At 35.3% G+C, this 14,650-nt stretch overlaps 1 protein-coding gene across 2 annotated transcripts; it reads right to left on the bottom strand.

Annotated features, from left to right (window-relative positions):
- Nucleotides 1-3,270: 3,270 nt before the first annotated feature.
- LOC115448060 (UDP-glucosyltransferase 2) lies at nucleotides 3,271-13,967 on the bottom strand. 2 transcript variants are annotated; one of them, XM_030175359.2, is made up of 8 exons: nucleotides 13,822-13,967; nucleotides 6,971-7,058; nucleotides 6,142-6,325; nucleotides 5,783-5,983; nucleotides 5,007-5,229; nucleotides 4,681-4,900; nucleotides 4,206-4,425; nucleotides 3,271-3,871 (listed from the first exon to the last, which is right to left on the bottom strand). In XM_030175359.2, the coding sequence occupies exons 3-8, from the start codon at nucleotides 6,294-6,296 to the stop codon at nucleotides 3,604-3,606; spliced, it is 1,287 nt and encodes a 428-aa protein (XP_030031219.1). In that variant the 5' UTR covers nucleotides 6,297-6,325; nucleotides 6,971-7,058; nucleotides 13,822-13,967; the 3' UTR covers nucleotides 3,271-3,603. The 2 variants fall into 2 exon arrangements, with proteins under 2 accessions (XP_030031219.1, XP_030031217.1); XM_030175357.2 differs by lacking the exon at nucleotides 13,822-13,967 and adding an exon at nucleotides 9,214-9,399.
- Nucleotides 13,968-14,650: the final 683 nt, after the last annotated feature.

Here is a 14,650-nt window from a genome sequence, read left to right as displayed (position 1 = left end):
CGCAATATTTTAGTAAGCGAATATGTTCCAAGTTAAATCAGCTATGTATGGTGTTATATGTATTACGTATAGATCATTTCATCCACGAAGATGCGCCCCGCTACTTGCCCTAATCGCTTAAAATGTCCATGAGCAGCATACGGCGCGTCTTCGTTGATGGAATGACCTTTATGCGAGACTAATTAATATACGTTATATTCTAATATGTGATGCCTCTATATCTAATGCCTCTTTTTGTGCTAGTACCTATAGCGGATGAGTTTTAAAATTTGTATATTATGACATAAATTGAAAAGGTGTATAAATACACTACTAGAAAGCTAAATTATGAACAGAAGTTTTTATTATCGTCAGCTGGAGGTTAATACTCAGACGTGGAGGGGAGTAGAAAGGAGTTGTATATATTTGTTTGCATAATACAGCATAATTTTGCCTTTCTGCCATTTGTGTTTCTAATTAGTCTCTACTTTACCGTGAATTTCTAATGCCTATTGAATTACAATTAAGGGTTTAGCGGGCTCACGTTACTCTTTTTAAGCCTTTTTGAGCCGAGTTTAATAACCGCACCGCGGCTTGCCGATATTTGCGATTCAAAGTTGTAAGCAGACATTGCTTTGTTCTTATTTGAATTTGCTTTTTATCACTTGACATTATAATATGCCTTGAAGGCAAGACGATGCTACACATTATGATTCAACGTACTAAGTGGCGAACGCACTTACATTAATGATCTTTGTATGACAAGTACAGATCGTATTGATGTATGATGTTTATGAGCGAACGGACCGCGCATCAGTTTTCGAGACATTTACTTCCCTAAACATTATATTATTTTAAAAATAGATATTTAAGCTTTATATTCGTTGCGCGCGACGTGAATGTCTAGTAACTATAGTATTATAATATGAAACACGCACATACTCTCCTGAACAGGTAGGCGATTGAAACGAGAACTTTTCGTGTATGTCGCGGAGTATTATACTTATTCCAGAGACGTTATTAAATGAACACACTACAGATTTAACACACCCACGACAATCAAAATAAAAAATGTCCAAGACATTACTGTCAATAAACTCTAAATTATCCGAGTGGCTCGTCGGCGGTAACAATACGCCAATTAAACAGCGGCCCCGACCTTGCACTGGTTCGGCGTGGGTTCACTCCCGGCGCGGACGTCACTCGCACTCTTTCATGCCATCGACCTTGTTTGAGAAATGGCAAGTTACACTTTTTATTTGTTGCTGTCTGCAGTATACACTTGAAAATTTTATTATGTTGCGTTGGTTTGTAGCTGCGTGAAAGTTCTGTCCTGTAATGAAATGCATATGGGGCAGTGCGACGTTGTTACTAAAGGTAAACAGTCTATAAGTATATTGATCCAGGACATGTTCGTATACAGACAAATTTCATACAAATCCGCTCGATGGTTCACTCCGACAAACCTGCGTTTTCACAAACTTACATACCTACTAATAAACTAAATTTAGATTCTAGAACCAGAACTTACTATTACATAAGTACTAGAACTTATTAATATTCCTGCCTGGCTGCAGTCACAGGGTGTCAATAATATCAATCATAAGAAAATAGATGCATGGCCATTGTACGTGCAGTGCATAGACACGGCTGGTCACTCGGCCGGTATGAGGAAACTCGCGTGCGAGTTCCCGTGGGACTCGCCTGGCGCAGTTAAATAACACGCCAACTTTCCTAATAACTCATCACATACGCATTATTCCGCGAATTTGTTTTGCTGTTGTGATTCATTCTCTATAAGGAAGAAAATATTGATTTAAGATAATATTATTTTCGTTGGTTTATTGACAGGGTACGTAGATTTTGATGTGTGAGGATTGAGGTTTCGTACTGTTACGTGAGTCGAGTTGCGAAAAAAACTAGTATACATACAGAGTAGATTTCTACACGATTTGGTACATGATCTATTTTAATCTGACTGCATAAGAAGGTAGGTAAAGCTTTTTCGTAAAATTAACCAGAATCGACATAAACTATAAATTACATTATTTCAGCTTGTCCATCTCGTGCTTTTTGACTTGAACACGTGTGTTCATGAAGGGCACGCTGCTATCGGAAACCAAACAAAAAATCAATATTAACTACTACTACCTACTAAACACTTGTAATAAAAAAAATTGGTACTGATCTAGAAAAACTGTTTTAATCAAAAATATAGTACCTAATTATATTAAATTCCTTCTTTCATGTAGCAATTTAAATATATTACACCTTGTAGTTCTAGTCGTTACTGGACGCCACTCCACAAGACATCAGGTGTAGTGGAGTCCCTTCAACGGACCCGCATAAAAGAAATTCAACGATGACGTTCTCAATTTAGATAGATCCGGCACTTACTATTACACCATTTGGCATGCCGTTGCGTAACCATATTGTATCACTTTCGATTGTGGAGGATATGGCAGCGTGCCACCAAGGCCTCGGCTCCAAAACACTTCATTAGCATGCACAGCACTCGTACGCGTGTTTATTTACCAACAGCACTGACGTGATGCCAAAGTTGATTGTCACCTGTCATTTGACACCATAAACGACAACTTAAAATGATGCACTGAGCTTAGATGGAATTTGTTATTTTACACTATACTTTAATTAATAAGTTATTATGGTTATTAGTCTTCATAAAATTGTCAACGGGTTTGTAATTATAATTTGGAGAACAATCTCGAATGAGTCTTTACATAAATCATGTAATAAACGTTTTCCTCATTTAATGTTTCCTGAGAAAGATGACATATTGTCTGCCGGCATCTCTTTTGAATGTGGGCACTAACAAATTGGTTAAAAAGCGGGTGATCTTAATTATATAAATTATAACAGCATAGGAGCTGACGAAATCTTTAAAAGTCGCTTATAATAATAACCATTTTTACAAAGAAAAATTGATTCATAGGAGTGTTTAACATTTTTCCTTAAATCGGAACATATTATGTACTTATATCACACATCACGACATAAATAGACAAAACGTACTATCTTCCCAAAGAGACTTCTATATACAAGACCTGCCAACTAGTACTAGCGCGTATCACGGTACCACTACATGCATTTGCTTTAGGCTATAAATGACTTCATATCGAAGAAAAGGAGTTAATTTTGGAAGTTCAGTAACTCCATTGTTAGTGTAACCACATTGCATCAATATTTTCGTTGAATATTTATAACTTCCTTGTATACATTCAGCAAACTGTTTGTAATTTTGTTTTATGTCTTCATTCATCTCGAGAGAAATAAAGTAAATTTCATATTTTATTTATTTACAATACACGCTGACAGACTTTCAAAACATTCAACGCATATAGAAATAAAACTAAAACATTTTCATAACAGTAAGTCCGCAAGTGATAGATGGTGTGTGCGGTCACCGTAATGATCTAACGCTAGAAATATTGCAAATTTTAAAAAAAGAATTAACGTATCGAGGCTTTCAACAATCGTACTAATTTCACGCCACACTATAGAGTTCATATTAGAATTTCCTTCATTCTTCATTTCTCTGTGAATATAACGCCGGTAAGGCGGGTTTTTCGTGCTGCAAATAAAACTGACTGGGTTAATTTTATCCTAGTTATTTTTCTTGTCTTCATCTTCCGCTTTCATGTGGACTTGAATTACTTTTAAAACTTTTGAAAGGAACCATAGCACTAATAATAGTAATATTACGACGTCTAGATACAATCGCTGTACGGTAGAGAGTTCGAGAGCCCTTGAGCGTAGGTGAGAGGCTCCTTTCGTGCTGATTACCAGATTGATGTAGTAGAGTAACTCTTGTTGAGGAGTTGCTATTCTGTTCTGGAATAATTCAGCACCTGCTTTTGCGTTGATCCGGTAGCTAGAATGGAATGTAATAGTTGAACTAAAATAGGTTCAGTAATTAACTACACATTAATAAGGAGAAAAAAAAGAAGTAATAATTTATGGTAGGTTTAACAATATTTAAAGTTTCAATAATAAAATAATATTCACAAATTCGTTTTCTAACAAAGTTAAATAAGTTAAAGTGAATGCAAAATATACAGCAATTTCGATTCAAATTTGAGCCTTTAATATGTAAAATATTTTGTCATTGCCCATTGTAAAGTCATGCTTAAACCCTAAGATCTTTTGACAGAATAAAAGACCGTTAAACGACAAGCGTCCAATAAATATGAAATTTTGCGACTAACCTGTTATTCCCAAGAATTTCATTGATAGCACTTTTCAAAGTATAGGCCAGGTATTCAGAATAATTAACTATAATAGCCCTGTCTCTGGCCTGCGCCAAGTCGATATTAACGAACTGGTCTCCAACGAGTGGGATACCGATCACTGGAACTCCGTAGTAAGTGGCTTCTATGAGAGAAGTTAATCCTCCGTTGTTGATAAAAAGTATCGTGTTCGAGTGATCTGGAGAAAACATCATTAAATATTATTTAAAACTAGTGATTTGAATGAAGTACTTTTCTGGTAGCCGTATGAAGAAAAATACTAAACCAGTAAGTAAATTATGGGATCTTTAATAAAACGGATACGTCTATCATAATTTTTGTCTCCTAATTTAAATTACTATAATTAGATATAATTACTGTTACTACTTATAATTTATGTTTAGTGTGAGTTACCGAAATAAACGAATTTTCTTTCTTTCTATTTTTTTCTTACTCAATATGCTGGTTTGCGGCACCCATCTGAAGGTGAACACATTCTCGGGCAAGTTGTCCAGCTTCTTGTCAATAGTCCAGATGACGGTCTGTTCCAGTTGCTCGAACATCTGCAGCAGCTGATATTTTACGTGATGAATCAAGTCCTGGCTCCTCGCGTGCGATCGTAAGCTGAATAGTATTACTCCATGTTTGGCGCTGTCCAGTATGGCTTGCAATTTCTGAAGATTGAATTATACTAAGTGTTTGAGTATTTTGATTTATATGATCAGCACAGTAATTGTATAACTATAACATAGATACAAATGCTACTTTCAGGAGTCAAACCTGTGGGAGTGGCTTTGTGGGTTCCTCTAAGTGGTGTCCACCAACATACTTCACATTAGCAGGCAATGGCAAGGTCTGTCCCACAAGAGGATGCGAGTTGACTAACAACAACGAACCATTGTAGACGAGCGACTCATAATCTGATGGTATTCGATCATGAAGTTTCAAAAGAGGACGGTATAGCTCGTCGTATATTGGAGTTTCTACATAATGCATTGTGTAGCTGAAAATAAATAAACTACTCACAAAAACATAGGTACAACTTCAGATGAAACTTAAATATCTAAAGAACATCAATATCAGAAACTGCCTTTATACAAATGTTTTTGTGAAATAGCTCCCAAGAATATTTATATTTATAAAACATGTATATTCGCTTTTAGGTACAAACATTTATTTAAAGCAGTAGATGATATAAATCCTCGAAGCAGACAGAATTCCTATAATTTAATATTCAGTGACGTGCAGAGACTAACAAAATATAACAAAAGCTGCTTCGCATTGTGTGTGCATGTTTACAATTAGATACCAAAATATTTAATAGAATTAAATAGCAGACTTTATTATTAAGAACTGTTGAATGTTAATACTTACCTCCTACGCTCCTAGTACTTGTTCTTGTGGAGGTACGATGTACGTAATGAATTTTTAAAGTTGTTGCTTTTATTCTACCAAACATATATGTATAAGATTGAATTATTAAAATAAATTTTTAATACTATATAAATTATTATTATTATTATTATTAAAATGATATTAAAAGCTCTCAAACTTACAACATCCTCGCAGACATATATATTTGCCGCCCCAGCCTTTGCAATCTTGAAGTTATGGTATAGGGCGGAGATGCGACATTCCTTGCTTGGAAGTCGACGGCATATGCCGGATTTGTTTGCCCATGCACCAGCTGCAATGTCATCCAGTTGGGGTCTAAAGTGCTGTACCATATTAATGGGCACTCGTATAGAGCTGCTAACCTGAAGACAAAAATTGGAATAAAACGTTTAGCCCATGTACTACAGTGCAATATTCAATATCCTAAAGTCAAAAACGCAAAACATCTTATTGAGCTAAGATTTTTCAACTTTGATAAAGAAATCAAAAAGAAATCGAAGAATAATAATATTCTACTCACGGTGCCAAAAGACCACTGTAGTACCACTCGGCAACGACTGCATCATAACCAACGTTAGTATCTAACAGTAGATTCTGGACCAACTGATGACGTAGAAGACGTTGTGCGTGTTCCACACCCTCCTCTAGCAATTGATAAGGCGGCTGATCTTGCATCAGACTTAGTGTTCCCGAATTCACTACATCTAAAAAAAGAATTTGTAATAATTTTATAGCTGTAATATAAAAATAAAATAAAAAACATAAATTGAAGTGACTTTGTTTATAGTTTACTTGGAATTAATTTCAATTTCGGTATATTTCACCCTAAACCAAACTTTCAATAAAATCCATTTAACGCAAATAAAAGGTACTTGATTGTGGAAGGCTTTGTTCTCGAAATTAACTCTCTCCCTACAGGACACCTGGAATATCATTAAAATACGATCCGAGTTTGTTATGGGCGGTATTGTCCGCTGTATGGGGCCAACGTGCCGTGTAATTGGGAAATTTTGTGTTGCAATAAAACCCTGGAGACGTGGAGGCGTGTGGCTAATGACTGTATGTAGAAGTGTTTTCCTAATTTGAGGGCTTCAACATGTATACGCCAAAAAGTTGTAGAAATGTACTGCAAACCTTGTTGTAGCATGAAAGCTGATTTAATTTGGTTGGTACACGGTCTTACAGAAAAACACAGTAAAGTGTCAATTGAGCTGTAGTGTTTCGCACTGTCAATCCCCTTTCATTTCCTCATTATTTATATTTCTTCTGACCACACGTGAAGGCCACTTAAATATTGTTAAATGGCAAACATTACATATTTACTTATATAGTCTCTCTTAAAGTCTTACCTGTATCTTCATGGTCCACTGAGCTGATGTTGATGCAAATGAGTCGTTCGCTACTCTTCAGCTTAGAGTAATTCGATACATACGTCACCTTTAATAAAATAAAGGATCATATTTTAGATATGCTATTTTTTCCTAAAAACCTAAAATACTTTAACACAACCTATGTACAGGCTACCTATTTTGGTGTCGGTGGCTAATTAAAATTAAACATTATTTTCGTTCATATATTTATTAGTCATTGACTCCAAAATTAGTCCCCGTTATATCGGTCATGTTAAATTATATTTTGGTTTTTGAAAATAGTTTATTTTTTTGTTATTCTCCCGACGTCTCGAACGACTGTATAATATTAAAAAAAAATGTATAATGTAGGTAGATATTGTAAGTTTGACTTTTCGGACGACCAATACTTCAGTCCTCTCCGTGGCAATGAGGTCTGTAAGCTTTCGAAACGTCAGGACAAAAATATAATACAAATAACCACAATAAAATCTGATAACTAGGTTTATTTCGATCTCTAACATTCGCGTAAATATAAGCAATCATTAAATAATATATTACAATTCAAACTATGGGTTGCTATGTGCACCGCAATCGTCACCTTGATAGGAGTTTCAAAGTTAAGTTACATGCTGCCCAGTAACATAATACTAATATCAGTAATCTTCCAACCGGACCACAACAGTTCCTTGAAAATAAACCGCTAATGCCTACTCCGATAGATTCCTTTATATAGAATGCCGACGGCTGAATACCGCCTTCCTTTCTAACTATCTTTCATTCATTGCTCTTTATTTTATTCTCTTTTCTTTCATATAATTTGAACGAAATGAATTCAAATTCTCAGCTATGAACGTTTCAACTCTTATAGGCATTTATTTTCCATTTACATTTTCACTTCCGTACTAAACAACCTTGAAAGGGGATGCTTCCCAATTAAATTGTTTTAATATCTCCCAGTTTAGATCCCTAATGTTCCAAGAACGACGTAATGGCATTACAATGATATTAATAATGTATTTTCCTGTTGAACACTTTGTCGACTTTAAATGTATTCCCTTTTCATTGACTATAAAATTTATATAACATCGCCTTCTTAGTTTAATGAACGTTAAACTGTGGAAATTTTACATAGAAATAAATTAATGTTTACATATTCGTTTTAATTATAAAAAAAACGGGTTTTCTCGGAATAAATATTCTACCCGATATACCGATAGGCTTGCTGTCATGTCATGGGCACACATGATGCTAAACTTTATTAGTCGCAGTATAAAATGTGAGGTCCCAAGGTACCGGAGCGGCGGAGGTGCTATGTTGAATCTCTAGGTAGGCAATCACAATAGTGTTTTATATAATGAGAGGGAAATAACCTCGTTGAGCCGTGGGTACAATAGCTGCCACTCTAACTAATCCCTCGGGGTGCAGATGTGAGCGCATAAAACATTAATGTTGGAAAAAATGCCTCTTCAAGTTTTTAATTCTATTATATTAATTGTCATATTCTATAGTTTGAAAAATATGTTCACTGAAAAGTGTTATACATCTGACTTCGATGGTTTATTTTAAAACATATATTTATGGATATGCAAGTTGGTCGTTCATAAATACCCACATTACCCAATGTGGATGCTTTGTAGGCTTACAAAGAAAATAATAGCAATCAGAGAAGAGATAGTGTATTTGTATAACACGTCTGCATAATATTTTCTTTACTATTCTACAATTAAAATACAAATTATTCCATGGCTATCGGAACTTTATCTTCGTTAGTCAATCAGTGTGGAATAGACTAGATAGCTGTGCGTCCGTTGGAATATTAATTAATGTAAAACGTACAGATCTTCAACTAGATAATATTAACGATCTTTGAAGCTGAGATGATTCAACTCATTTCTTCCTATAAATTAGAGATAAAATATTTTACCGGAATGGTGTTACTGTTTTCAAAATACTTAAAATTTTCTTTAAAAGTATTCATAGTCAAATTCTAAGTTAACAATATCCATACTTGAATTATAAAAATATTTCATAAGGTAATCTAAATAGGAAAGTACCTAGCACCTATTATCTAAGAAATAAAAAATGTGCCATGTCAAGTGCCAAGATGAACCCATTATGATCTAAGTAAAAAAAATAGAGAAAAGCGACATCTCTCACTGGCTTCCATCTACCTGGACGGTATTTTGTACCACCAGGTACAGTCACTCCCCAGGCCACATTTTTATGTGGCCAAATCCTACCTCATGTCCAGCATTTAGCAGAATCTCCACCAGTGAGTCAGTAAGTACAGCATGAGTGCGGCTCGGCACAGGAGACACCACCAGCACCCTACTCCCATCACACACTACCACCAGCACCAAAACCCACGCAATTCGCAACATCGCCGTAGTACATCTCCCACGCGACTAGACGTTATCAAGATAACTTTATCTCTGTAGGTTATGTTATCAGTATTGAGATTTCGGTGATTCCAACAAACCAAATATTACTTATACGGTTTTATATAATATAGTACATGTATAAATAGAAAGTTTTAATTTTCCTGACACATAATTACAGTAAGAATAATCTAAATAAAATAACCAACAAGATACACTATTACCTTGGCAGTTGCCATATATTATTAGAAGTATCTCGTCCGACCATGTAAGGCAAGTCATAAAAATTAGGCATTGGGTTAACCATAAACATATCGTTAAGATCCTCATAGAACAAGTTATTCGTACCCCAAGCCCCTGCAAAGCGTTCACGATTCCTCTAGTGTTGAGAATGTTTATGAGGTGCGATGATCATATCTAACACGTGACCCATTTACCCGTTTGCCGACCTCCTATAAAAATACAAGCATCACGTCTCACACCAGGTAATAAATTTTAAAATAAAATCGTACAAGGTAAAGATATTTGTATGCGTAGATTACGATCTCGCGAGCGTTAATAAAATGAACTTTACATCCCTGTGTTGTCATAACTCAATGATTCCCTCGGGAATGCTCCCTGCGCACGTCTTCTTAAACCAAATTACTTTCAGGTTTAGGTCGGCAGTTCTCAAGGTGTCGTGACTATTATACATAAAAGAATTCTTATATTCTAATTCTTTCGAATTAGCCATTTTTAATAACTTATTGTATTTTTTACATTATATTATTCCTCTTGTCTCGTGCGAATCAGCTTAACAAGCAACTTGGCGATTTAATATTTACGAATGATACAAATATTGGTCTTATTCCGGGGCTCGAACATGGAAATCTAACTTAGCAGTCATACATACATTACAAGCAGCCACGTTTTCATATTTTCTTTAAACATCTATTTGTATACTTTGTAAGTTAGGAATGGAATCCAGAATATTAGTAATTGATAAAACATTTAAATTTCAGTCATTAAAAAAATCAACCAACTAAACTGTAGTTAGTACATAAATAATAATTTAAAAGGTTTTAGTGTGGGGACGAAAAGTTTGAAAACCATTGGCTTACAGGATTTACGAACTAGCGCAAACATGCCAACTTAAGCAATAAATAACTCATGTAAAAATGAAAAAATAGGATTTAGTTTGTATAATTTTCCTAAAAAAGAATTTGGAGTCCTGTAAATTCATTATGTGCAGATAGATTATTCTGATCAACAGTGCAATATTAAATAGGGTATATTGAAGGTATCTTTATAAGACAAAGTGACTTAACTGTATTTGACGCGTATAGAACAGCAGAAAATAAAATGATGATCCATAGGTATTTACTGGTTATATGTCGGTCGAATCCAACTAGATTCATCATAACAAGCCATGATATTATGTTTACGGTGGGTTTTTACACTGCGAATGGTAGCTTTCCAAATAATGCGGGTCCAAAATATATATTGTATCGTCTCAATTAGATGCCTCTTCTAACAACATCTTTACCGAATTCTACCAAAGATTATCAATAATTAGCTTTCTGCATCTCAGTTATCCAACCCTGCAAATTACATATAATAAAATTGTAACAAAAAACCTAATAGGGGTTCTTATTAGAGCAACAGAATCCACAACGAGTAGATTTCAATAGAATTCACAACAACAGTTGTTAGAATTTTTGTTTGCATGGTTGCACTCGCATCACTCAAAAACTTCTGCATGCACTTGAATACAAATTTTATCAATTAATTGCTAAAGGTTAACTTTAAATGTATGTACCTTTTTACCCCGGGAAGATATAAATTGGGACTTTTATCCCGGAATATCTTATTCACGCGGCCGAAGTCGTGAACAAAAATTAGTATCTTAATGTAAATAACATTCTTAATCAAAGATATGCCGTATCTTTCAAGTTCTCGAGAGTGTATAGGGAACACATTAATTGTAAGTGACGTCACAACACATGTTTACTTTCCACTTGACCGTTTGTACACATGTGTTTTGACGAGCTGTGGCGCGCTCGTTAACTGCGCTGGATGTTCGTATCAAATATCAATGGGGGCTTCGTTATTAATTGTATCTGCCTTTTATTTTGTGGCAACGTTGTGATTGACGAGACGGGTAAATGGCACGTTTCATAGTCATAACATTGACGATTATAAAGTAAAAGCATTCAATGTAAGATTTAAAATTGTACCGATCGATATCGATTTAAAATTCAAATTTCTGCCTGAGCTACTGTTTACGCGCTGTTAACAGCTGTGACACTTACCAGTCACAGCAGTAGCAGTCAATTACTGCCTTCCTCTACACTTAAAACAAGTAAAAATCATACGTAACCAAAATGATTATAATCACAGATAATAAATATTTTTTAATTCACAAAAGTTAGCAATAACAAAATCACATACAATTAGAACACCTTTTCGTTTAGGAAATGCGTATGCAGGTAGACCCGCGAGAGAAAGTTAGTTGGTTAGAAATAAATCTTCTTATTTTATGAAATCTGTTAGACGGTAGAGTTTCCGCCGATCAGTCTACTTTGTGCGACGCATCTTTTAGTACCAATATCCATTACGTCTCTTTTATGTGTTTCCATCACAATAATTCCTGTTTAAAGGCGGACGTACATCCGACTTTACTTAGGTCATTATTTTTAATATTTTCTGTAGACATTTATATTTTTCACGGATTTTATTAATTACTTGGTTTAAAAAGAAAAGAATGCACGATTCTGGCATACTTCTCTCACTTCCTCCACCTACATCAATCTTATCATGCATTCCCGCCGGTTCAGGGTACTTTTGAACTGGCTTTTACTAACAATGTCAGATATCTGACACTCGAATGTTCGGTGCAGTCGACCTCTACCGGCACTTCCCTCCGCATTCGACTTATAATATCTTCTTTGTCAGTCTCCTATCATCCATACTCTCCAAATGCCCAAACCACCTTAAATAATTAATGTAACATTATAAGTATCTGGCGGTATAGCCCACAGGGTAATAATTAAATATAAAGACCCCAGTTTTCGTCAGACATCTAACGCTAAGTACATTTAGTACACATAGGAAGTTTACCAAATACAGTCGCAACACTTGAAGTCTCATGACAGTCATTACTATTATACTCATTTTGACATTGCATTAATAAATTAAACCAAATACTCATATTTATTGTTAACATTGTGACAAAAATCATCCATGTATAACGAATATTTTTACCAAAAATCCCAGTTTCACTTTTATGATTTTTGTATCACTTTGTAGTTTAGTGCGAATGTGGCGTGTGTGTGAGTATATTGCTAACTAAAAGTGGGATGTTGCCGTTACGATGAATTCTCTTAGCGCATAATAGTACCATTACCATCTCATCCTACATTTCTTAGATTATGACGTCATTACTTAAAACTAATATATATCTGTTGGTAAACTGAGCTTTATAACAATGCGGGCAGAAGCGATAAATAGCTGTCACTCGCGAACTCTTTTGTTAAGTTGTTATTGTATTGCTGTCAACCGCACGGAAGCTGGTTGTAATAAGACTCAAAGTACTTATAAACATTTAAATGGTGCATTAAAATTAGAAACGTTATAAAATCTAGCATATTTGGAAAATAGAAAGCTATATACGTGCATTCAGATAATCGCTCTGTATCCCCGAAGAACTGGGTTAAGGCGCAACTAGTAGATGTAGAATATGTGTCTACATATTCTCACACGTGAGATAATTGAATCGAGCTAATTATAGACCTTTCAATATCTCTCCTAGGATGTGATACCAGCTGACGTAAATCGGGTATTAATTCCAATCCTAACCAACTAAAATCCAAAACCTTACATTTACACTCGAGCAAGAAGAGAGTCAATTATAAGTTATATTGTTCATTTTATTTTACATATCTATATAAGCCGCCCCATCAACGGGACATCGGCTGCAGGTCTAAATACCGGTGGATGAGAGTTAATCCGGGTTAATTGGCAGACGCGAGAGCCGCACGATCGCGGGCCGGACGCCGCGCCGCGCCAGCCTGCGCACCGGACGCGTCGCAGATTACACTCAATTAATTAACTCGATTAATATAGATGTTAGCTTATAATAATCGTGTTATATGGAGAATAAATTTAATGAAAAATATAAGAGTCTGATCATTGGTTTAGTGGTATCATGGTTGGACTTTTTGGGGTTAATTCTTAAGAAATCTAAATTATGTATTATATAATATGTTAATAAAGTATACTATGCAATTGAATTGCTCGATAGCGTCATACACGGTGTCTCATATGCACATAAGGCGGCTAGACAAGCCCCGCGAAATGTACGGGTACTAGTTGCACCTAGGTCTGCCGGTTCAAAAATAAAAAGGCGTGAACGTGTATAAATAAAAGATTTAAATCACATCTGCACAGCCATGCTCTGATGCATCTGGCAGAAAATCACCTTGAACTCACCGTTCTAGATTTGACGACGTCTGCAGTTCACACTCTGAGTATGTTCACGCTCTGGCTGGCGGGGTACCTCCGTGACGACACCGTTAGCCCGCGACCAACCTCGGAGACAAATTATGGTTAACTGGAACGATATTTAGTGTTTTGTTTTCTTTAATGTCTATAGCCAGAGGTGGGTGACAAACCAATCAGACTGTATAGCTAACGTCTTATCTTTTTTAAGATATGGATAGTAAGCATTATTGCGTATCGCTGTAGAGACATTGTACGTAGCGCATATTGGTTATGAACAAATGAGTTTAGGTTTAAAACATTGCAATTTATATAATAAGACATGAGACGTAACATCTAAACTAGAGGTGAACGTAGAACACTCTCATGCAATAGTTACTAATTCTACCCTTTCGTTTGAGCAGTCCGTTTACTTTCTCTAGGCGATTGCTGATAATACAATTGACTCTTTTATCTTCAGTAATTGGTTGACATTATTTATAATATTCACAAACCCTCATAAACTACATACCTACGCAATATAAATACATTAAGTCAATAATATCACTCTCCGCTAAGAACAATAGCTAATAAAACTCAACACACCGTCTAGCCTCCTACGTCTAGAATTAATTTGCCTAAATAAAACTTTGCGTGGTCTAGATTAAGAACAAATTCCTTTTTCCTCCCACGGAATTAAATATGGCTAGTTTTTTCAGTCCACGTTTGCGCCCACGCGCCTGAAATTTCTTTATAAAAACAATATTAATTACTAGTTTATATTCGAGGCTCTTTATTCATTTTCTTTTGATAAATCAACATTGTTTTGCTTTAGTAATAC

Source organism: Manduca sexta, chromosome 17, assembly GCF_014839805.1.
Source record: "Manduca sexta isolate Smith_Timp_Sample1 chromosome 17, JHU_Msex_v1.0, whole genome shotgun sequence".
NCBI lineage: Eukaryota > Metazoa > Arthropoda > Insecta > Lepidoptera > Sphingidae > Manduca > Manduca sexta.
This window is presented reverse-complemented; position numbering and strand designations above follow the sequence as displayed.

What these genes read in the sequence shown, in the direction of transcription:
- LOC115448060 (XM_030175357.2), bottom strand. Translation starts at nt 9,354, where the DNA reads ATGTTGCGAATTGCGTGGGTTTTGGTGCTGGTGGTAGTGTGTGATGGG. An exon ending in TATATGTCTGCGAGGATGTT is followed by an intron (nt 5,230 to 5,782) that starts GTAAGTTTGAGA and finishes ATTTATTTTCAG; the next exon opens with CTACACAATGCATTATGTAG. An exon ending in CCACAAAGCCACTCCCACAG is followed by an intron (nt 4,901 to 5,006) that starts GTTTGACTCCTG and finishes TTCAATCTTCAG; the next exon opens with AAATTGCAAGCCATACTGGA.